This window comes from Phallusia mammillata, chromosome 1 (assembly GCF_965637545.1).
Source record: "Phallusia mammillata chromosome 1, kaPhaMamm4.hap1.1, whole genome shotgun sequence".
In the NCBI taxonomy this organism is placed as follows: Eukaryota; Metazoa; Chordata; class Ascidiacea; order Phlebobranchia; family Ascidiidae; genus Phallusia; species Phallusia mammillata.
In genome coordinates, this window is record NC_137252.1 from 20,899,348 (window position 1) to 20,925,205 (window position 25,858).

Sequence of the window (25,858 nt, forward strand, 5' to 3'; positions counted from 1 at the left end):
GGTCATTACAAAACAATGTCTATGGGTCCAGTTTCACCCAATACCAGGGCTGATCAGTTTGAACCCGATACCACTTGCAAAAATATTTTGCCTACTTCATTTGTTCAGAATCTTCATCTGACTTAAATCGAGTATGGTAGAATTTCAGATAACTACTTTAGCAACATTTGGAAAGCTCCTGCATACTTTTAGTGGGATGTACCACAGGGTGAAAACCACTGCACAGGGTCAAACTTTGGGACAACTTTTAATTTAAAAAAAACTTTGAAGCATTATATTTTGAAAACGGGTGCAAGAATCAGCAATAGTCAGAAAAAAAACTTCAGGAAAAGAGGCCCATAACAAACATGTCTGGTTTCATTGTTGTCCAGATTTATAACAACTTGACATTCTACATTTAAACAATTCTTGTGTTTTAGCCACTCTACAGTTAACACATTTTAAGTTGTAGCAAAAGCTAAAAACACATTGGTTAAGTCTGATCACAATCAAGTACCTCAATTTTGCTATAAACCTCTTTAAACATGCGAGGAAGGACACATTGTTTTTCCATTTCTTGAATATCTAGGCGAGACGGCCAAACATCACGCAAGTAAACAGGCTTTCCATTTTGTCCAAAGCCTAATTCATTAAGTGAGTTGAAAGAAATGTATAATTTGCTACAAAAAGGTTAGGAGTAAAAATGCCCCCTACCTAATGGTTCTTTTTCAAAATCAATAAGAACAGTTCCAGCTAAAGCATAAGCAACAACCAGCATGGGTGAAGCAAGATAATTTGCTCTGGTTGACTGATGGATTCTGCCCTCAAAGTTGCGGTTTCCGGAGAGAACACCACATGTTACTAGATCACCCTAAAAAAACATACATTACATGCATTAATGTAAATGTGTCAAAGCAATACATTTTTAGCTACCAAATGCTAAAACCCAAAAATTAACATTGAAAACTTCAAATTGAAGTCTGCAGAAATTCTTCGGACATACTCAGTGGATAATTGCTATTGGATAGAATAACAATTTTGGATAAAATAATTTTTGATAATTGGATAAAATAATTGTTTATCAAAATTAGTGTTGTACCGAATCGACTAAATTTCGATTCGACCGTAACCGAATATTCACCGGTTTTGCCCAATAAATTTGTCCGAATCAACCGAATCATTTATGACATCACGCGACTTCGTACAGTCTGCGTTTGACAAGAAAAAAATGTTTATCTACCATGCAACTAGTGCAGAATAGTTGTGTTTTGTCCTCATTTCAGTTCTGTGGGTTTTAAAATTGCCTCAAGCATGATTGGCAACCTGCCAATGAATTACTAATTTTTGACTGCAGTGGGAAAAACGATAATGTGTTGAAAAAGATAAAATTGACACAATTTTCGTTATGTTTGGGCTTTTGAAAGATTGCGTGGTACCTTAATAATCAGAAAAGACACGTTTAATGCTTTAAATTTGTGTTCGTAAAAGATTCGGTTTTGACCGAATCGGAACAAATTATTCGGCCGAAACCGAATCTTTGCAAAAATGACCGATTCGGCCGAATAAATTCGGCAAACCGAATATTCGGCACATCTCTGATCAAAATCTATAAAGGTAGCTTTCCTATATTTCCTTTTGATATTCTCATTTTCCTATCTAACGATTTACTATACACACTGTTTGACCAACAAAATGATGGTTTTTCAAGCAAAAACGTATGTGTCCCCACACACATGTTTATGCAAACTGGTTACGGTATAAAATGGTGCGATTATTTTTAGATGGTGAAGGACAAATAAGCAAAAAAAATTTAACCTTTACATTCTTCTTAGATCATCATAAGGTTATTCAATAAGTAATAACAAAAACTGGAAAAAATACTGCCAAACCTGCAAAAGAAATCTTTAGCAAATTGTTCTTGCCCATGTTATGTGTTTTTCAGAGACATGATCTTTTAACCTTTATGTTCATCAACAACGTTTTGGCAGGCTTAAACAAAACCTAACTTATCACTTAACGATACAACCTCCTACTATGCATTAAACTGCAAAGTAAATCACTCCACTTTATCAACAAACTAGAATAGTGGTTTTCCTATATATTGCCAGTTTATATATACTACATCAGGGGTCACCAACCCTATGCCTGCAGGCGACTGGAGATGAACCAACGGGCGACCAGGCGGACTGGTTCTAGAAATAGCCAGTTGCCCCTCTAGTTTACACAAAATGTTGTGCCTTATTGAGGGATCTATTAAAAGTAATGTAAGACATTTATCTAACCATGGGCAATTACTACTTAACAAAGCATTGTGCAACAATCATGACATTCGACTGTTACGTCATTTGTGCAGAAATAAATGGCAGTTAGTGAACAAAGTGGTACTTGGAATGCCGTACGCTAAAATGTTGTAGATCAGGGGTTTCCAACACACGGGCCACATGTGGCGCTCCATGAGTTTTTGTTTGGCCCACAAAGCATTCAAAATTAAAAGTTGCGTTTGAGTAAGGGGCAAGTGCATGATAGATGTCCAAGTCAAAGTGTGAGTTACTAAAACGAGTGCAAAGTTTGACAGCAGTGCTTTTTTGAAACGACACAAATATTAAGCATAAAATGATGACAAAGCTGCGGCGACTGGTACTGTAACGACAACCCAATGGAACTAACCCCGTCGCGACCTAGTGTAGGAATGTCCAGGACCGCACAGGTTCATTTTTAGCAGGAATAGTAATAATGTTTTTAAATAAATTGGGCTCTGTTTTTGTTTGAATGAAAATCATGACATGTGAATTCGAACAATGCCACATACCAATTTCTATGAACACATTGCTACAATAGGTCGAACAGTGTGCACTGTCTGCAGCTTATCATTTATTGGCTCATATGCTTTTACATGATTTACTTATGTTTTGAACTGATAGCCCTCCAGCTATTTGGTTATCTTTAGCCTCGGGTTTCAAAAGGTTGGTGACCCCTGCACTACATCTTATTTAACAATGTATCACATATACCATTTACTATATTTATAATGGATATATATTTGGCACCTACATTTCATTGGGTCCCTATCTTTTTCCTGGCACTTTATAACATAATTGTTTCTGCAAGCATAATCTAATGGGTCCCCACACATGTGCACATGCAATTTGGTAACAGTAAAAATAGGGCACAATCAGTGTTTTCAACCGTCACACATTACACATAATACAGCGCAAAAATTAAATCCAGTCAAACATCGAATAGGGCTTTTATGAACACTGTCTTCACTTTGCCCTTGTGTGTTTATTGACAACCGTTACAGCATTACCACGTTTCCCTTACTTCATAAAAGAAGCGTCAATTTTTCACGGTTTCATTTCCGTCAGCGATCATTGTCTCGCCGCATGCGAATGTTGTTAGATAAAGATATGGCGCCGCTCGCGGCAGGAGGGGCCTGTCGTTAACTGCCATAAGACACAAAACTGTGTGATACAACAATTCCATAACTAACGTTTTTAAATGATCTACAAACATATCATAATTGCACAGTGCAAAAAGACTCCCTGATAGCACGTCCAGTTATGCGCGAGGCCGAGATATTCGCTTTTCATTGGGCAGGTTTGCACTTTTCGCGCCCAATTGGTTTTTTTCGACTTGGAGTTGTGCATTGTTTTCACGAGGTGGAAAATGGATGGGTCCAACTATTTAAACTTTTAACAAAGTTTCAACATTTTTTTTCCTTAATAGCCCTTTGTTTGTTGAATTATGATTTTTAATCCACACATAGCGTTCCCTGGCGCCGTTAAGTTTCTACATACCAACAATACAATTGCTTAGCTGGGCTTTTTATGTCTAAAACCTGTTCTGAAACAGTTTTATTAACACTTTCAGTTTGAGAAGTCACGTTACACAGGTGTCACAAATTGTGCTGTGTTGTTGCTCTGCGTTTCGAAACATGAATAAGTTGACCTACATTAACGTTTACAGCGCAATATAACTAACATCGTAACATCTTAATTCCAACCAGTGAGAAAATGGTCAAGTGACGACTGCATTCATGTGTGAAGCAGAGGCATTTTTTTCATGCGCCACTATCGTCAATCACTCCCATTGCGTCAGCTGTGCACTGAGCGAGCACAAATTTAACAAAAGACAGCATGTAAAAACATATTTAGGGCTGTAAGAGTTAATTATAGAGCCGATTGCACTGAAATTTTTACCAGCCAACAAGGAGCACCCTATACACAGCTGTTTAAAATTTCAGCAAATTAAGTCTTGTATTTCTGACCTCATTAACATGTGAACAAACAAACAAATATTTGGGGGTAAAGGGGTGAAAATGGATATATACAACTTCATGTTACAAAATACTTTAAAATATGCTGCAATGTACCAATCAAAAAAGCATGAAACTCCAGAATCACCTGCTTTAGCAAGTATACCGTATTTTACGGACCATAAGGCGCAATTTAAATCCTTTTTTTTCCTCATAAATTGATTGTGCGCCTAATGTATGGATCATGTAGTGCTTTATTGCCTACACTCCAGTACCGATACTATTATTATATAAATAAACCACAGTCTTACACAACAAACTACGGTAAAAGCAGCTAGCAACTGTGATATTCACTAGACTCATTTTTTCTTTTGCTCATTGCACTATTGTGACTTGCGTACATTTATTACGTAACAAGTAAACTTTTATAACCCATACTCCTTAAAATACGTTGCGTTCTATAGCCCGGTGCGCCTTATGTATGAACAAAAAACTAATCAAAGCAATTTATTGACAGTGCGCCTTATAATCGGGTGCGTTTATGGTCCGTAAAATACGGTAGCTGTTTAAAAATTTCACGTTTTGGGGGGCTGTGGGTGAACCGAGGCATCAAACAGGGTCAAAATTCACATCCATCATCTTTAGACCAATATCTATAATGTGTATAAATTTGAAAAAGTTTGAACCATTCTTTCTTGACCAAAACATGGGAACAAATCCACGTTAGACGGGAGAAAAAATATAGACAAAAACAATATGTGCCCCTTCAGGGAAGGGGACCCATAACAAGGAGCACCCTACTAAACAATTGTTTAAAAATTCAGCACATTAGGGCTTGTATTTTGGCCTAAATGGACCGGTAAACCGAAACCTGAATATTCCAAGATAAGTCTAGGATCAATATATGGATCATTTGGTTTGAAGAAACCAGCATTACACAGAAAAAGAACTGACAAAAACAATAACCGTTCAGGAAAGATGATCCATAACAAGATTATCTGTATGTTTTTGAATTGTGCTTTGTGTTACACAAAAAGTTGATTGAACCCTTGGTTTAACAGCAAAACTATCACATTGTTACCTGCACAATTGCTTCATCCACTTTTTCTGGTAGAGGCCCACTATTTCCAATACAAGTCATACAACCATATCCTACAATGTCAAATCTAAAATTTTTATTATTTCAATTTACTAGTTATTTAATATGCAAGTGATTGGGCAACTTATGTATACATACCCCAACTTTTGTAAAAATGCTAAAACACCACTTTCCCTGAGATAATATGTCACCACACCACTCCCTGGAGAAAGACTTGTTTTGATGTAAGGATTGACATTAAGACCAGCATACACTGCATTTCTTGCAAGTAGTCCTAAACAAGCCCCGTTTGTAAACGAACTCAACGTGGAAGGGATATGTTTTATTTTATCTGTCATGCAACATTGTCAACAGCTCCTTATTGCCTCAGATTGAACAACACTGCACTACAATGTTGTTGTTGTTGTTTTTTTAAATTCTGTTGGCCAGTGTTTGGTAAGGAGTTTACTATCATTCATCACACCACAACATTAAAAAAAACACTAAAATAATTTTGCAAAAACAAATCCTGATATTTTAATCTTAAAATCATTCTGAACAGGGTTTTACAATCACTCATTTTTAACAATAAACAGTGATCCGTGAAAGTCTAGTGGTTAAAATCATATTAAAATCTACTTTATAACATACCTGCACCAAGCATAACAGTTGGATTGCTTGTGTTTGTGCATGAAGTGATGGCAGCAATTACCACACTCCCATGTTTTAGGTTATACAATTCTCCATCATAAACAAATTGAACACTTGTTTTACATTTCTCCTTTGGTAAGCCAAATCCTTTGAAGGAAACCTTAATTACATTCAACATGTTAATATTTCCAACACTACCGTATATACTTGCTGATAAGTCGCGCCACCGTTAGGGCGCACTATTAATTTTGTGTTAAAAAAGTATAATTTAGAGTTGACTCGCACATAAGTCACACTGAACATCTAGGGATTTAAAAGGCCCTTTCCCTAGCTTTTTTTGCATAGATAACTTCCTATTTTTTTTTGGAGGGCTTAATATAATCAAAATATGTTTACATTTTTTCTCAACAAAGCGGAAAAATCCAACGTACGCTGAGCGGTTGCGCTCATGAAACTGCCTCGCATTGGTATGTGCGTGCACGAGCGCATGCACCCGTATTCGATAGAACCACAGTGGCAATAGCACATTTCCACTACAACTCGCGTCTATAACACCCACTCTTAATTTTTTATAGAAAATTAGTGTAAAATTTTGCGCGCTATACTGAAATAAATACGTTATATCCTCCTAATAAGCCGACCCAAGCAAATTAGGTCGAAAACGTAAGGTCCTGAAAATGGGCTTATTAGCAGTACTTGCCGAAAACTTTCAAATTTGTTCAGACTTGGTGGCGATTTGCACTTATGTCGAGCGAATTGGTCGCACTATATTTAAAAAAAAATTATAAGGAAAAAGTTGCGACCTATCTGCGAGTATATACGGTAATCTATAAATTCATTTCTACCTTGTTTGTCAGACACGCCTCAAAGTCATGTTTCATATCAGACACAGCAACTCTGTCATGGGGCCTTTTTGGTCCACTAAGTGAAGGTACAATCGTTCCCAAATCAAGTTCAAATACCTGCATATGATGTGACATGTTTTGAGAGATGAAAAATCTTATACCTGATTTATTTTTTATTGTAGTCACAAAGTGACACACAAACATGCATGTAACACTTTATTCACTAACCAATAACTTTAAGATATTATAAACTTGTGTAAATACTTGGTAAGAATTTATCTTTAGAAGTCGGGTAAAAAAGACAGATTAAACAACAAATAGGAACAAGCCTATTATAACCAACGCCCTTCAGGGAAGGGAATCCATAAAAACACAACCATTTTTGTCATACTTCAGTAAACTTGGGGTCTTGATTTGCATCACTGTAGTCTCTGAACATTTTAACTGCTTGCAAGTAATTTTCAACGTTTTCAATTTTCTCTTTGTCTCTGGCTAAAACAGATAATGCATTTAAAAGCAATATAATTTTATTTACTAATGCTCTGTGCAACTGGTTCCCTACCTGTTTGTCTAAGATAGTCTAAACTGATTTTGTCCACAGGAAAAAAACCAACAGTTGCCCCATATTCTGGACACATGTTTGATATGGTAGCCCGATCTGCAATGGACAATTTGGTCACACCCGACCCAAAAAACTCAACAAATTTTCCAACTACTCCAATTTGGCGCAGATGCTGAAATCCAATGATGGTTAAAAGTAGTTAGGCAGAAAGAGTAATTGCTATTTTTCCAAACAATTAACGGTCTTGTTTTTTATTCTGTGATAGGCATCTATAAAAACTGGCAACAAAACAGTTTAAAGGGGAAACACTATCAAGGGGAGCTTAAACCTGGGTATGAATTCATGCCATTCATTACCTTTGTTACAGTTAACACAACATCTGTACTTGTCGCTAGTGGGTTGATTTCACCAGTTAGTTTGTATCCAACTACTTTGGGTAAAATCATTGAAATTGCCTGACCAAGCATAACTGCCTCAGCTTCAATTCCACCAACTCCTGGAAATAGATTAACACTTGCAAGTCATTAGTGCAAATTATACATGTATGACATTGAAAAAAAAGTAAAACGTGTTTTTATGGAAATACAAACAAAACTAGAAGGGTGGCTTAGCACATATTGCCCTTGCACATACACTATACCCTATTTTAAAAGATTAATATACTTCATTTACATATTTTACACTGGGTCCCATATCATCCACTGTCTTTTATAACCTTGGTTGTTTCTGCGAGCAAAAACTCATGGGTCCCCACACATGGAAAGTTGGAGATAATGCATTTCAATAGATAACAATGAGTAAGTTTGGTATTGTTAAGACAAACACAGTGATTGGTACTGTGCATATTTAAATATATATGCTATATGGAGTACAAACTATGTAAATTCAAAAACTCATTTTAGGGGGCTAGTAGGATAACTATTCAAGGTTCGACCACTAGAGGTGTTTTGAGCAACAACCGTTAATGTTTCTTACATCATAGGGCTGTTAACAATCCCCTAACTGCCATGGCGCAAAAACGTCCACCAAGCAACCCACAAAGTCACAAACGAGTAACATACAACTGGTTGCCCTTGTAACATTATTGTGCCACAGAAATCTTTTGTTTGTGGTGCCCAATAACATACAAATACGTTTTACACTTTGTGGGCTTGTGGGGTAAATGTTAGGGCTATGGGGTTGAACAGAACAATCGACACCTTTAAATGGCATATACAAGCTATCCAAATTTTAGCCAATTCTGACATTGTTTACAAATTCACCCCTTTTAGGGGGGTAGTGGGGTAAATACTAGGTTTATCCGGACAAACAAAGTGGGATGCACATCTACATAACTATATCTACCATCTGTATAAGTTTCAGCCACATCCATCAAACATTTGATGGCAAAACGAGTCAGACAAACTTTGGGGAAAAATACCCATTTTAGGGGGCTAGCGGGGTAAATACTGGGGTTATCAACAAAAACAAAGTGGGATGCACATCTACATAACTACATCTACCATCTGTGTAAATTTCAGCCAAATCCATCAAACATTTGATGGAAAAACGAGTCGGACAAACTTCGGGGAAAAAAACATTTTAGGGGGCCAGCGGGGTAAATACTGGGGTTATCAACAAAAACAAAGTGGGATGCACATCTACATAACTACATCTACCATCTGTGTAAATTTCAGCCAAATCCATCAAACATTTGATGGAAAAACGAGTCGGACAAACTTTGGGGAGAAAAAAAAGAAAAAACAAGAAAAACAAACAAACAATTTGAGTAAAATCAATATGTGTCCCCTTCAGGGAAGGGGACCCATAATAATAGTCTTTACCCACCCCAACCGAGTATTCCCAAGCCATTAATCATAGTTGTGTGAGAATCAGTTCCAACCAAACTGTCAGGATAAAGCCAATCTCCATCATCAAACACAACTCTTGCCAAATACTCCAAATTCACCTGGTGAACAATTCCTGATCCAGGTGGTACAATACAAAGATTGTCAAAAGCATGTGCTCCCCACTATTAAAGATAATAGATAGGTTTCATAGTGTACAAAACTGATTTAATTTTATTGTCATCCAGATTTAATATTGTGCAACACAACACAACAAAAAATTTAGATTTGAAATCCTGTGTTCAAAACCTTTATTCTAGAACACCCAGTTATTCTACTACAAACATCCCCAGGGTTGACCAAATAAAACTTTTTAATCCCCAAAAAGTACAAAAAAAGTTAACCATGAGTAAATATTGGAAACTTAAAGAAAACTAGAAGGGTGGCTTAGCACATTTTGCCCTTGCATATACATCATAACCTATTTTGAAACATTAATATAGTACCTACACCTAATTTAAAATAGGTCATAAATTGGCCACCGTCTTTTATACGCATAGTTCTGCAGGCAGAACCAGTGGTGTATCCAGGGGGTTGGGGGTGTTAATTTAATAGGCCCAAGTCGTTCCGTTTACCGCTACATGATAACACGGAGTCGTTATTTTAAAGTCGTGAGCCTTTAATCTCTTGTATTGGCTTGTTATCTAATCGCCAATTGTGATGTAACAAGGGTTTAACAAGAGTTTTATGCACTAACAATTGGAAAGTTGTTACGTTCCGGCTATAGGATGCTGTTTGCAATTTTTTGCTTAGTGTTAACTGCACTTAATGCAACATATCAAACTGTTTTTGCATTTTAACAATGTCAAATAAGAAAAAAATAGTTAAAACGTTTAGTGTTGTATTGTTTCGACCCGCCAAACATGTAATAGTTTGTCACAAACATTAGATCGATGTTAATCGAGTTACGTTATTAGGGTACATGGAATTTGTGACTTGGCACAATTTATGCCTTCTACAGTTACCAACTTTAGTGCATTCGTAACATTGAAAGGCATTCAGCTCTTCAGAAATTGCTACCCGTTTTTTAAGCAACGATTTTGATTACCTGATAGTCACGCTTATCTTGCAGCTGTAGTTTTGCTGAGTAAGCTAGATAGCAGCGGCGAAATCAGAAAACTATGAAGCTTTTGCTAAAACTATTTGCTCTTTCTGTCTCTGACAATTTGGACGAAGCGCTCGTTGTAAACCAGAAAACGAAATAGGCAACGGGACAATTTAGTGGCAGTTTGACATGCGAATTATGTATTCAGTTTCATGCAGTCTAGCATATTTGTGTGGGAAATTTTACAAGTAAAACACAACAATTGACCCAAATTTTACAATTCTACAAAAATTCATTTCATTCAATTCCAACACTGTTAAATAATTGGCTTTTACACCCAAAGAAGTAAAATATGAAACCACAATGACCCAATCAACAGTCCTGTAAAATTTTGTCCAGGGAGTCGAACCGCTTGTCATACGGGTTCAGGTTCGGTTCGCGTTCACTTCGTTTTGTTTTTAAGGGTTCGGGTTCGGTTCAGGTTTTTAAAAATGTGTATTTTCGGGTTCGGGTTTTGTTCCGGTTTGGGCAAATTATCCGGTCCGAACCGGTTTGCGGTTTTTAAACCGGTTCAAACTTTCATTCGTTTCAATTTAATTCTACGTATCAACTTCCCCGCTCTTATCAAACCCCACAAGATTTTTGACCGTTTTGACCACATTTTGTTATTTTTGACACGCCCTATAAGTGTTATCTCGCGTATTCTTAAGTACGCTATTTTGAAAAAAACGCAAAATATAAAACAGACTGCATTTTTTACTGGTTCAGTTCCGGTTCGGGTCCAACGCCAAACAAAACATAGGGTTCAACTCCGGTTCGGGTTTTTAGAAAATCGTAATTAGCGGTTCGGGTTCGGTTCGGGTTTAATGAAATTAACCGCTCAAACCGGTTCGCGGGTTCGGGTTCAGTTCTGGTTCGACTCCCTGATTTTGTCCAATAGAGCAGGGGTCAGCAAATACTTTTTGGCGCGACCCTAAAAAAATTTCTCTAAATTCTCGCGACCCAAGCATTTTGCAAAATTATTCTAAATTCTCGCGACCCAAGCATCAAGTCTGTGGAAAATACTAATCAACTAAATATTAAGACTGCTATTATGCTGTTGTCAGTTGCTATTTTCACATAAAACAGTAGGTAACCGAATGTATTTATTCTAACAAATGAGAACTGAGGGCTCTGTGTTGAGAACACAGCTAATCAGAAAAAACATGTTTGCATAGGCGTGCTTAACTTTTTGCATTGTTACATAGACTGTATGTCACAGTTACGCAGTCATACATAACAATGCAATAATGATTGAAAGATTGAAAAAAGCTCAAATTCATTAATACTGTAGATGTGATGCTTATATTTAGGAAATTTAAAATATTTTGCGACCCAGACTGGAACGTCTCGCGACTCAAATTTGGGTCGCGACCCACTATTTGCGGACCCCTGCAATAGAGGACCAATAATGTTACCTTTAAAAAAGCAAATCTCTCGTTGTTTCGCTCGAACTCTCGTTGAAGATTTTTTGTAGCAGCATCCTTACTGACACAAAAACAATAAAACATCATATTTTTGCATAGACTGAAACATGTTCTTTGAAGCACATACCAAAGTAGAAACTACAAGGGGGGGTTAGCACATTTTATCGTTGCATTTACACTATAACCTATTTTAAAACATTAATATATTTCCTATGCTTATTTTGTATTGGGTCCCATATTAGCCATCGTCTTTTATAACCTTAGTTGCAGGCAGAAACTCATGGGTCCCCACACATGTTAAGTTCAAAATAGTGCATTTCAAGAGATAACCATAGTCCACATGCTACCCAAATTTTAGCCAATTCTGACACTGTTTTATAAACTTACCCGTTTTAGGGGGCTAGTAGAGTAACTAACGGGGTTTGACACTAAACTAAAAAAATATGAAACCTCAATGACTCAATCAATAGTACTGCAAAGTTTCAGCCCAATCTACCAATGTGTAAAATTTCGACCACTAGAGGTGTTTTGAGCAACAACCATTAATGCTTCTGACGTCATAGGGCTGTTAATAACCCCCTAACTGCCATGGCGCAAAAACGTCCACCAAGCAACCCACCAATGAGTAACATAAAACTGGTTGCCCTTGTAACATTTTACGCCACAGAATTTTTTCGCTTGTGGTGCCCAGTAACATACAAATACATTTTATACTTTGTGGGCTTGTGGGGTAAATGTTGGGGCTACAGGGTTGAACACAACAATCGACACCTTTAAATGTCATACTCTACAAGCTATCCGAATTCAGCCAATTCCGACATTGTTTACAAACTTACCCATTTTAGGGTGCTAGCTGGGTAAATACTGGGGTTATCTGGACAAACAAAGTGGGACGCACATCTACATAACTATATCTACCATCTGTATAAGTATCAGCCACATCCCTTAAACATTTGATGGAAAAACGAGTGGGACAAACTTTGGCAAGAAAATAACCCATTTTAGGGGGCTAGCAGGGTAAATACTGGGGTTATCAACAAAAACAAAGTGGGATGCACATCTACATAACTTTATCTACCATCTGTGTAAGTTTTATCCAACTCCATCAAACATTTGATGGCAAAACAAGCCAGACAAACTTTGGGAAGAAAAAATAAGACAAAAAACAAAAACAAATTTGGGCAAAATCAATATATGTCCCCTTGAGGGAAGGGGACCCATAACTAGTGGGTATAAATTTCAGTTTAACAACAAACCTTCTTGCAAAATCAACTTGAACTGAGTGATCAATGACCAAATCTACAGGGCAGACTGGGTTTATGATACTTGGATTTCCACCCAACTTAGCAACAGCGTCTCTCATACCAGCAAAATCAACAATTGCAGGAACACCCCTGGTAAAAGATTAGATTGCTACAAGAGTGACTTAGCACACATATCCATTGCACATACACAATGGCCTATTGTGAAACATTTATATGTTCCCTATATTTCTTTTTTGTATTGTGTCCGGAACGAATAATGTTTTACATAACCTGGTGGTAAACAATGCCTTGCAAAAACAAATGTGTTTTCCATAGCATGCAGAGCTGGCTCGATAAACCATCAATCATCCCCTCCCTTTCCCTCATGACCATGGCGGAAGCCACTGCATGACTGTCTCTGCCCATGTTGGCAAAAATTATATGTAACATCCGCCACCTAATATATGTAATCCCCATCATTGTGATACAAATTAAAAAAAAACGCTAAAGCTCTATTCCAGCGGGAACATAGCCCAGTTGCACATGTGGTCATGCATTAAAGCGCAGCCATATTGTACCGACCATAAACCAACTATTAGAATTGTTAGAAATTGTGTTTAGAAAGTTGTTATTATTAGAATTGTATTTTTTGCCCAGAGAGGTTTAGCTAACTTTCACAAAATACCCGAATGGTTTCGTGTCACAGAAAAGGTTGAAGAGCTCTGCCCCAACTGCAGTTCTGTAAATTTTGTCATAGGCTTACTAAACTTCCATGTGACAAACAAAACTCAGGGGTATTAAAATCATTTCTGTACAACCGTTTCGGGTAAAAACGAACAACAGGATATCTAGCAAAGTGAAGTCTTTTTTGTTCAATAGGCCATTGTTATGACACAACACAAAAACAAGATTATTGACATGAAGCTTGTAGCATAAAATCTGCAGGAACGTTTCTGAAGGCTGTCCAAGACTTTTTAGAAAACGAATTCACCTACAGTTGTTTCAACCAGCAGAACATTGCCTTGAAACAAAATCTGAAAATAGTTTATGGCTTATTGTACAGATACGGAATAATCAGATTACATAAAATAAAAACGATTAAGAGAATTTTTTTGGTTTAGCTGTGAAGGCATTTTTTTTTACCTGCTTTCAATATATTTATTAGCTTAGCATTTTAATCCCGCACAAACCCGGAATTGGAAAATGAAAACTCGGGGAATTGAGATCCGGTAATTTTCCAACTTAGTCCTAAAATCTCAACCCTAGTTTGAAATTGTAAGTGGCATTAATTTTGTTCATTAAAAAAAAACTAACCCAGTGACAGAATGGTTTGGGCTCTCCAGGTCTTCCCCTCATTTTTTAAAACACTTGACAAAGATTTTATTGGTCCAAAACATCTCATTTACAGCAGTGCGGTGACAGGAAGGCATAATCCTAAACCAGGTGCCCCTAATCTTGTTGAATGGCCTATCTAATCGATAATTGTGATGTAATGAGGGGTAAAATGAATTGTTTATTTCTAAGCCCTAAATCCCAAAGTAATCACACAGATTTTGCAACAATTTTAAAGATTACAAAAATGGTTGAATGTTTTTGATTCATAAGAAAACTTTAAAGCAGAAGAAATGACATCCAAGAATGACACCAAGATAATATAAATCTGTGGATACGGTCCTGATTTAATCTATCATGCATCTAATTTTTTTGTGAAAGCCTGTGTTAAATGTGAAACCGCAGGTTTGACAGTAGAAGGAAAAAATATAAACTTCCTTTTACACAGAAACACATTATAATTGCAACACATAATCATGCATAATTTTGGCTGACATGCAAGTGCAAAAAAAGTTGGCACAAGTTTTGTATTGAATTTGTTACTGTCTAAAACTGCCTAATTGCAAAAAGTAAAAAAACGCCATGCCCCATACGTGAAATCTTGCAAAACAACCCTTGCTGGCTTAAATTTTATTTCCACATCCGTCATTGATGTTTTTTTCCATTGTATTGTGTTTTCAATATCTTCAGTGGTAATGTGAAAGTTATCACAGTTTCGAATTAAAGATTCCAGCAAAATGCGAATTGAGAAAGGAAGGCTGTCTAAAAATTAAAACAATATTTAAGTGACAATGTAAAGCAAGGGTCCTAAACTTTTGGGGAGGTGCCCTCCTTAACACTAATTATTAGTTCTTGTTTTTCGGGGGCACAAATAAAAGGATGATTAATATCAGCCTTAAAAAAACTTATCAGTCTATATCTACTTTACAGTCAAGTTCGTCCCAAGCTTTGGTCTTTACAGATGTGTGAAAAATAAAGTATTTACTTCAGTGCAGGTCCTAAACAAATGTTCCAACAATGCCGGCAACATCATTACATTGCATTGATTGGGAATTGTCTTTGAGTCAAAACGTTGGAGCCAGATTACGTTGTGCAAACTTTGCAAACCCGGTGCAGGGTTGAACACAACAATTAACACAAATAAATGGCATATTCCACATGCTATTCAAATTTCAGCCAATTATGACACTGTTCAAAAACCTCACCCATTCAAGGGGGCAAGTGTGGTAACCAGTGGCATATCCAGGTGGGGGGTGGGGGGTCGGGACCCCCCCTTTTCAAAAAGTTGTGCGTAAATTCAATAGGCCAGAATCGTTCCACTGTGTGATAACAGGGAGTCGTTATCTCAAAGACGCGAGCCTTCAATCTCTTGTATTCGCTTGTTATCTAATCGCCAATTGTGACGTAACAAGGGTTTAACTAGAATGGTGGCTTTCTGATATATTTCCATTTTATATATTCTATACAATATTTACCCATTTACTATACACATCATTTGATCTACACGTATGATTGTTTTTGTACACAAAAACTAATGGGTCCCAACACGCGTGTTTGTGCGGATTTCAGGTAAACAAATGTTGCGGTGATTTTTAAATTCTTAAGAACAAATTTTTAGAAAGCATTAACCCAACAATAAAAAATTTTGTTTGTATTTTTTTTGCACTATTATTGTCGTATAATTACAAAAACATTAAAAACGAACGAAACAAATACTTTCAATTTAATCTCTTGCTTTGACCCAGATATTGTCGTCCATGGTCGGGTTTTAAACACAAATTTTTTCTAGAAAGCTGTAGCAGTTGTGTTACAGACACTTTAAATTAAAAAGCGATTTGCTGCAAGTGTATACATAACAAATTGTTTTTCATTTAACTTTGTTTAGCAAAACGAGTACCATTGACCTGTAGTAACCTTTTAGGGTGCACACACCAAACGACTGTTTGACCTTTTGACACCGTTTTCAATAGCACGCCGTCCTTAGTGTTCAACAACACCGTTTGACCTAATTTATACATGCCTTGAGTATTTGATTAAAAAAAAAAAAAACGCTACGTTATGACGAAAGAAAGTTCTGAACTGTGTTAGTAATACCTACTAATTGACCTTAAGTAACCCGCGATCATGCAGCGGCCAACCTGACAACGAGCATTTAAAAATATTTATCTTGCAAAAAAGTCAAGTTTATTTTTTCAAATTTAGTTTGATTAACAAAGTTTTGCTTGACATATACGAAACCGATGTGTGAAACCTTTGCCAAAACTGAAAATGTGAGTGATAACTTAATAAAACGAAATCGCATTGCTGTGCAAAAACAGCTGATTTCTAATCACCTAAACGACGTCTAGTAAAACGTCTGTCCGACGTCAAGCTGAGCCGTCCCGCTCTGCCCTATTATTCGTAAATGTACTCTCTTGGGACTTCTGCCTACAGTGTCTTTCTTGACCATACGAGCATTAGACACATTTACGTTTCGGGGGCCTGTGGGTGTACCGCTGGGTCATTCGGGGTCAAACTTCTGGAGGATCAAGATCAGATTAATAACTAGAAGAGTGGCTTTCTGATATACCTCCATTTTACATATTCTATACGATATTTACCAATTAACTATACACATCATTTGATCTACACATATGATTGTTTTTGTAAACAAAAACTGATGGGTCCCCACACGCGCGTTTGTGCGGATTTACAGTAAACAAATGTTGCGGTGATTTTTACATTCTAAAAAAGAAAAAAAGAAAAAAAGAAAAAAAGAAAAAAAGAAAAAAAAAATATAGACAAAAACAATATGTGTCCCCTTCAGGGAAGGGGACCCATAACTAACACATGTCCAAATTTGAATCAATTTAAAGCACTCTTTCTTGACCAAACCAGCGTTACAAACCAGCGTTTAAAAATTTTACGTTTTGAGGGTCTGTTGGTGAACCGCTGGGTCATTCGGGGTCAAATTTTACGGGGACCAAACTCGGATTAATAACTAACATCTGTCCAAATTTAAATAAATTTGAAGCACGCTTTCTTGACCAAACCAGCGTTTACAAATTTTACGTTTTGGGGGTCTGTGGGTGAACCGCTGGGTCATTCGGGGTCAAATTTCACGGGGACCAAACTCGGATTAATAACTAACATCTGTCCAAATTTGAATAAATTTAAAGCACGCTTTCTTGACCAAACGCGTCTCACAAGCCAGCGTTAGATAGAAAAAAAAAAATACGGACAAAAACAATATGTGTCCCCTTCAGCGAAGGGGACCCATAATAAGGAGGTTTATGCGCTAACAATCGGAAAGTTACATTCCGGCTAGGACGCTGGTAGCAGTTTCTTGCAAAGTGGTAACTGCACTAAGTGCAACATATCAACCTGTTTTTGCATTTGAACAATGTAAAAGTGTTAAAAACGTGTAATGTTGTGTTGCTTTGATCCGCCAAACACGTAATAGTTTGTCAAAAACATTAGATCGATGTAAATCGAGTTATGTTATTAGGGTAATTTGTTACTTGCCAGGCACAATTTATGCCTTTTGCAGTTACCACCTTTAGTGGATTCGTGACTTTGCGCAACTTAACAGTAGGATTACCGCTTCAGCAAGAGATTTAGTTCTTTAGAAATTGGACCCTGTTTTTTTAAGCAACGATTTTGATTGACAGTCACGCTTATTTTGCAGCTGCAGTTTGGCTGAGTAAGCTATAAAGCAGCGGCAAAATCAGAAAACTACAAAGCTTTCGCTAAAATTACCTGCTCTTCCTGTCAATTAGATGGGTAGAGAAACCGCCAATTTTGGAAAAAAGTGCTTTGCCGCATAACGCATCATTTTGAACCACGTGTGACGTCATAATGACGTCATTAGGGATTTCCCCAAAAAAAATTGTTGCCCCCACCCCCCCTTTAAAAATTTCTGGATACGCCCCTGGTGGTAACTGATGGGGTTCTACACCCATACTAATAAAATATGAAACCTTAATGACCCAATAAACAGTCCTGTCAAATTTGATCCTAATCGGACAATGGTGCATTTTTGACCACTAGAGGTGTTTTGAGCAAAAACCATTAATGCTTCTGATGTCATAAAGCCATTGACAACCCGCCCAAAATACAGTCACCAAGCAATCTACAAACATAACCAACATATGTCTGGTTACCTCTATAACACTATTCACCGAAAAAAACTTTTGCTTGCCAGCAACATAAAAAACATTTTACATTTCTAAGGGCTGGTAGGGTAAATACTGGGGTTATCAAGAAACAGATGACACATATACATAACTATATCTACCATCTGTGAAAGTTTTATCCAAATTGGACAAAACTTTGGGAAGAAAAAACAAAACAAATCAAGTAAAATCAAAATGTGTCCCCTTCAAGACAGGGATCCCACAACACAACATTTTCAAACCCATTGTTCAAAAAAGGATTCAAACTTTTTGAGTATAGTCAAATGGGGTAAAAAAAAATTTTGCTGAAGTTGGGGTAAAAAAAAACAATACCCTCACAGCTAAACCAAAAATTTCATAGGATGTATTTATTCTCTGCCTAAAAAATAAGCCATAAACCATTCTCAGATTTTGTTTCTAGGCAATGTTCTGCAGGTTGAAACAACAGTAGTTAAATTTGTATCTTAAAAAGTCTTCAACAACCTTTAGAAACTTTCCTGCAGATTTTTTATTACAAGTTTGGTGTCAATGACCTTTGCTCTGTGTTGTGTCATAACTATGACCTATTAAACAAAAAAGACTCTAGATGGCTAGCTTCTAAATTTTTTCAGATATCTTGTTGTTCATTTTTACCCCAAACGGTCCCATAGGAATGGGGTAATAAAAAACTATGTATTTTTTACACCCCAAAAATTTTGTTTGCCCAAACATTTTTATTTGTCACCTGGAAGTTTAGAAAATAAAAAAGAAAGCCCATAAAACATGTACTTAAACCAAAGTTGTATAAAATTGATTTGGGGGCCCAGTTTTGGAGAATTTTTTACCAAAAAGCATACCTGCATGGCTAAAAGTACAAATTGGGGTCCAGGCCTAAAGAAAAATGCTACAAAGTAAGAACAAGAGGTTATTAAATCATTATGTGGTAAAACAATCAGTTTGGGGTAGAAAATTAAACTTTATTTCAATAAGGTTTTAGGTTACATGACCGGCATAGGCGTAGAGTTTTAAAAAATACCGGGGGTGCGCCGTTTGATCTTCCAAAAACGATGAATATACCATGTACAGTATCTGTACCCGTATAAGACCAAATAACGACACCTTTTACGTGCTTTAGCATGTAGTTTCTATTACATTAATTGGCAAATAGTCACTTGGCGCAATATCTCTGTGTTCGATTGGAACGTTTGCTGTGTGTCTAATAACGTCTGATGTAACGAGAGGACGATTTGCCGAATCAACTATTTTAACAACGATTAAGTTTAAAGTAACGTGTTACGGCGGGAAATAAAAGTAAAGCAATTCACGTTTTAAATATAGCCGACTATGTATTGTTGACGCTTAAACTTAGGTCACCTTGGATCAAGTTTAGGCCGTTAAAGAGCTTTGCAAACAGACATTAAACTCGTCCTAAAAATCAATATGTTAACTATTTTTATTGCAGGGAGTATTGCGACAAATAATACTAAAACGTTAGTCTAGAAGTCATGTTAATGTTGCATTAAAATGCCTATTTATTGCCAAACAATTACAATTCAACCAACGTCTGTTCGATCAATGGCGTGAATGCAAGCGCATTTGTTTAGCCGGAAACACGTTTTAATTAACCGACGTAACTTGAACAAAAATGCGATTTTGACGTTATACAAAGGTTAAGGCCGGGGGTGCGGGGGTACTCTACGCCAGTGATGACCGGTCAGCAAGTGGGTGAGCTCTATTTAAACCTAGTTGCATATCAACAAAAGACTGGTAAATGAAAAAAAAAGACCAAATCAAAGGCAATAAATGCAGTGCAATAAGGTACAAAGCCATGGAAAGTCTTAGCACCAATTTGAAAATATTTAATTAATTTACAAACAGTTTACTAACTGCTGTAAGTTTGTATTGCAAAATTTCGGAAACAAAGAATTTTATGTGGCTTGTGTTTTTTTGGTTTATTTATTGTAACAGAGTTATTAATGAAATTTCTGTCTTATCTTTGACTTTAAGATGGTTTATTAAGTTCATATAATTAAATTGAAGTTCCAACTGCCACTTAATTTGTTTTCAAATGGTCCTAATGTCCACTTGTTTTTTTTTTACCCCGACATTGTTTTTTTTGTACCTTTTTCGGGTTAAAAAAGAACAATAAAGTTTGGCAACAAAGTTTCAAAAATTTGTTTTTTTTACCCCACTTGACTATATATATTCACTTAAAAACATCACAGAGAATGGTTTCTGTTTAACTGTTTCTTTGCCAATAATTTTTTTTTTCATTTTTCCTTTATCAAAAAAAAATTATTCTTGTATTTATATGGCTATTCCTACCTAAATCCTCCTTATTTATTGCTTTTGTTATGTCAATGTACTTGTAACTCTTTCCAGATGTCTTCATATGGCATATTGATTTAGTCTGTAAATCTAAAATAAATTTGCAAAGCCATTATGAATTGGGTACTTTCTACAAAAAAAACTTAAATTTAAAGAAATAAGAGGGAAGATTTACTGATACAAATCAAGCCAGATAACCACATGCAATTAATGATGAAGCAAAAATATGCTTTCTTTTCTTTTTTGCAGTCAAGAATAAAATACAATCAATTAGGAACTTTTACTTTAAACCACAAACTTAAATGAGAAAAAATATTTTATGTAAGCATGCAAATAATTAAAATAAACAACATCTTAGTTAAGAAGGGAGGTTTTTCACACACTTCTCTGTTCTTCACAATAGCCTTCTAACAAATGTTTGCTTTTCGCAAACTTGCCAAGATTAAAAATTAATTCAGTGATAATGGGACAGGCAAAATTGGTTAATTTTATCCTAGTTATTGCATAAGCAAAAAAATTTGTTAAGAAAAAAATCCGGGCAATTATACCCATTTTGTACAATATACTAAAATAACCAATCTTAACTTCAATGTGAAAGTCGCACAGTCGAATATATTTTTTTTAAAGATGGAGAACATAGATTGAGTGAGAAAAACAGTAATATACATATTTGCACTGTACCTACCAGTTAAAATGAAATTCGGTTCCTTGAGTTGATTTTCCATAGTTTCTACTTTATGTACAATTTTAAACTACTCTAGTTCAAAAATGCTGCTAGCTGCTTGCAATATTACAAAAATGTTTTTTAGAAAAGTTTATGTATTTGACATAGGTATTAATACAACTCTAAATTAAATCTTATGTAGAGGTTTTTTTTTCCCAGCTCCTTTATTTAACCAAACAATCATCATAATAAACAAACTTAAAAAAGCAGGGACTGTAGACTGCTTATCTTATATGTTCGGACCAGTAGTCTGAAACTTATGCACAGTGCAACATTTTGACATGAGATACATCTTCAGATATACTTTAGTAAGTTGCTTGTCTGAGAATTCCGGTTTAGATTTTAATTGTGCTATAAGCGACACATGAGGCATAAATTTATGAATTTTAAAGTTAAAGCCATGCTAGTTGTCCTAAACTGAACACAGTTCTACTAAAATTTATGCAGGGCGCTTTTTAAACCGTTTTTTCAACCAGGGGGTGCATCCAAAACATACAGGATCGCTTGGTGCACCTTAATATCGCTTGGTGCTACTTTATATCGATTTGGTGCTCATTTGTAGGTAAAGGTGCACCTAGCATTATACAGGTGCATTAAGTAATATTAATGTGCCACGAGCGATGTAAAGCTGAACCAAGCTGAATAAAGGGGGCCACTCTAAAAAACGCAATCTACGCAAGCTATACGCAATCTACTAACAAAAACTAACTAAGATGTTGACGGTTAGTGCTATTAGGGTCAGGGTGAGGGTTTGTGATACAATTAACTTTATAATTTAATTTCAGATGCCTTTCAGGTCTAATTTTCTCTACAAGTGTTAACATGCGGTACCATACAGTGTTTAGTACCACTCTCAACACATATGAGAATATTAAGCCCAAACTGGACATCTAAAACTAAATTATAGTGTTAATTTTATTAAAAACCATCACCCAGACCCTAAAAGCCCTAACCGTCAACATTTTTTAAAGGTTGCATACGTTTTATAAGTAGATTGCGTACAGATTGCGTAGATTGCGTATTTTAGAGGAGCCCGAATAAAGGTGCACCACGCGATATAAAGGTGATCCAAGCGATCCTGCACATTTGTATCCACCGGGTGTAGGGTCCGCAGGCAGTGTTGTGAACCCCAAGACCAAACAAACTGACAAAGCAGTAGCACGCATGCAAAAACAAACCATGCTTTGAAAGACAAGTTTAACCATAGTATACTCATACGATGGTTCAACAATCGGTAGATACTTTAACACCAAAAACTTGCGGCACTGGAGTCCGGTTCACTTGAGGTCAAGAAGGTAACGTCAGGTCAAATGTTTAAAAAATGCTTGTTTTTAACGTTATTTATGATTTTAAACCTTCGCCTGACCCGAATAGCCCTAACCGCTCGCATTTCTACGAGTCTGCAGAAAAAAAAGATAAAAAATTAAATTATTATAAACTATTCGACATTTGACCTCAAGTGAACGGGACTCAAGTGCCGCTAGTTTTTGGTGTTCAAGTATGAGTATCTACCTCAACCATCGGCAAGAGTCATGTGACTACTACATGCATGATTGACCACATGCAATTTTGAAGCGCCTCCTTAAAAGTGCGAGCAGTGGCGGCTCGTGCCTAAAATTTCTGGGGGTGCTGCTCAAAATTTTACCCTTCATTGAACAAATATTGGCAATATATAGAAAAGCCACATTTCTAGCCATTGTTTTGTGTAGAAAAACAAGTAATACAAATCTTAATTAGCAACTCCATTGTGACGTAATTTTTGATACACAATAATGTACACGAGTGTAAACAGCAGACGGTATCATTAGGAAAAAAATTTGTTAACTTGCACAGCGACGGAGCAAACTCAATAACATGCAATAATAATGTGGCACAAAAACACACGTGACACAGACTCGAAACGAAGCGGCTGTAAATACGGCAAAACACAACAATAATACATAGAAGAAAATTGTTAATTAGTTAAATGAGTCGAAAAAGGTCGAAGTATTTCAGTTGGACATGGTTGCCGAACCGAATCGCATTCAAGGTTTTTAGCTTTGCGCAAAAACGACATTGTAAAGTGATATACAAACATAAGGCCGGATAATTGTTAATTTTAAAGAATTTTTAGACTTTTAGTCTATTCTTCCAAAAAAATCTGAATTAATTTGTGTGCAGCAGTTGTTTGGGTCGAGTTTAAACATACCAAATGTATGAATTTGTTTATTGTGTGTAACGTCTGGACCGCGTGGGCTGTATATTTAGAATGATAACGAATACAAAATGATGGCAAACATAACACGTGACCACTTGAGGCAGTATTTACATGCAACTATCACACCCCTCTTCTTCTAAAGAAAACACTGCGACCCTTATTCACAACATATCAATCGGCAAGAAAATCAAGGAGACACACGAACAAAATCACGAAACTTTGCGGGCATCACGACTCTACGGCCATATCGTGTAGTACGTGTTGTGTTGTTAGTTGCACAATTGGCATTTACAGTTGAGTTACTGTGTGACGAAACACAACGATCATTGGTATTGGTTCTGTTTGTGTATGTGGTGCTTGGTATGTAATCTGTGTAATGATCATAATACATAGTAGGCATTTCACGGGTTTTGTTGAGTTGCCTACGATTGCGACGCAAATTACCGTGCACATTGCGAATAAAATAAGAGCGTGGATAATTGCTTTGGCTTCCAACGATAGCTTTATTCCATTGCTTTCCTTTCTGGTATCGGACCACATCCCCCTTTTTTAAATGAGTTAAGGGTTTGGTTCCTCGGTCATAGTAGCTCTTCTGAAGCTCTTGACGACGAGCCAAATCTCTGGAAACATCAACAACATAAGGTTGAAGTAAATGTTTGGCAACTGGAATCTTGCTTCTTAGTCTTCTGCTCATCAAAATCTGTGCAGGTGAGTATTTCAGACCGGTAACTGGAGTATTGCGATACTCTAGCAGTGCCAAGTAAGGATCATTTCCTTCACTGCTGGCCTTCTTTAATAGATTCTTTAGAGTTTGCACAGTTCTCTCTGCTTGACCATTCGATTGTGGATAAGTAGGACTTGATGTCGTAGCTGTGATTCCCCAATTCTTTGTAAATTGTAAAAACTCCTTGCTACGAAAAGGCATATTGTCACTTACAATTTCTCTGGGTATACCATGTCTTGCACAAATGCATTTTGTTTCTTCAATAACAGTCTTTGCAGTTTTGTCAACAAGTGGAACCATTTCTGGGTACTTAGAATGGTAGTCAACAATAACTAAGTAGTCCTTGTTCTCAAAAGTCATGATGTCCATACCAATTTTCTGAAAAAGTCCATCTGGAATTTCATGGCACATCATCGGCTCTCGCTGTTGATTTCTCTGGTACTTACAACAAGTGGTACATTTTGAAACCATGTCCTCTATGTCTTGGGACATTCTTGGCCAATACAGAATTTCTCTTGCTTGTGCTTTGCATTTGGTTATGCCCAGGTGACTCTCATGAATGAGTTTCAGCATGTATGGTCGAAGTACTTCAGGTATGACTATTCTGTCATCTGCAAATACAATTCCATCAGCTGTGTGTAGAACATCTCGAATATTCCAGTAACTGCGAGCACTAATCTCAACATTCTGTCTTGAACGTGGCCATCCATTTTGACAATAGTACTGCACTTTTTGCGAAGATGTATCTGCTTCTGTAGCACACTGGATTTCTTCATACTTTGAAGAGGTTACACTTGCAATGAGAGTATGAATCACCTGTTCTATATCATCATTCAGGTTGTTGTCTGATTCTTCTTTCTCTAGATAGGCTCTTGACAATGTATCTGCTAGATACATGTACTTCCCTGGTACATATCGAACCTTTAAACCAGGGGTGGGGAACCTACTTAGTACTGCGGGCCGCATGAATTGCACAACATTTTCGGGCGGGCCAAATATTTTTTACTTTCAAATTCCGTGTAATAATACCCTAAGCATACAAGTGATTTTATATTTCATCGCTCCAGATTTGATTTTTTCTTTGCTGCTACATGTTTGCAACAAACAAGGCTTACAGGTTCATCACTTAATTCGACTAAAATCTGTCCATTCTTTCTGGAACACCCTAGCTCCATTTAAAACTAACACCGCATGGCAAATGATTTGTTACTGGAAGAGACAATCAGCTGGAGTGGGAATCGTGGAGCGTTCGCGCAGGATTACTGCATTCAGTGGTTTTGGATCAAGGCAAATACGTAAATCACCATTTTTCTTTTCAACAATTACTAGATTGCTAACCCAATCTGTTGGTTCATCCACATCAGCAACAATCCCCTGCTCAGACAGCTTGTCTAGACAGTCTTTCAATT

The 25,858-nt window shown here is 36.6% G+C and overlaps 1 protein-coding gene across 10 annotated transcripts in view; it reads right to left on the reverse strand.

Annotated features, from left to right (window-relative positions):
- LOC145212807 (cytoplasmic aconitate hydratase-like) overlaps positions 1-21,581 on the reverse strand; it is a 44,168-nt gene extending 22,587 nt beyond the window's left edge. For 9 of the 10 annotated variants that reach the window (XR_013856798.1, XR_013856795.1, XR_013856794.1 and 6 more), the window contains exons 1-15: positions 21,490-21,581; positions 20,802-20,894; positions 14,937-15,105; positions 13,024-13,161; positions 11,759-11,828; positions 9,198-9,381; positions 7,727-7,866; positions 7,371-7,542; positions 7,200-7,300; positions 6,809-6,925; positions 5,964-6,123; positions 5,472-5,607; positions 5,316-5,400; positions 694-850; positions 497-621 (exon numbers count right to left, since the gene is read on the reverse strand). Coding sequence is in view for 6 of the 10 variants with exons in the window: in XM_080081065.1 (XP_079937191.1) it covers positions 497-621; positions 694-850; positions 5,316-5,400; positions 5,472-5,607; positions 5,964-6,123; positions 6,809-6,925; positions 7,200-7,300; positions 7,371-7,542; positions 7,727-7,866; positions 9,198-9,381; positions 11,759-11,828; positions 13,024-13,161; positions 14,937-15,105; positions 20,802-20,894; positions 21,490-21,529 (1,887 nt within the window). In the remaining 4 variants the exon portion in view is untranslated. Of the gene's footprint in view, positions 1-496; positions 622-693; positions 851-5,315; positions 5,401-5,471; positions 5,608-5,963; positions 6,124-6,808; positions 6,926-7,199; positions 7,301-7,370; positions 7,543-7,726; positions 7,867-9,197; positions 9,382-11,758; positions 11,829-13,023; positions 13,162-14,936; positions 15,106-20,801; positions 20,895-21,489 lie in introns of those variants that run through there. The other variant, XM_080081092.1, reaches the window with a different exon arrangement.
- Positions 21,582-25,858: the final 4,277 nt, after the last annotated feature.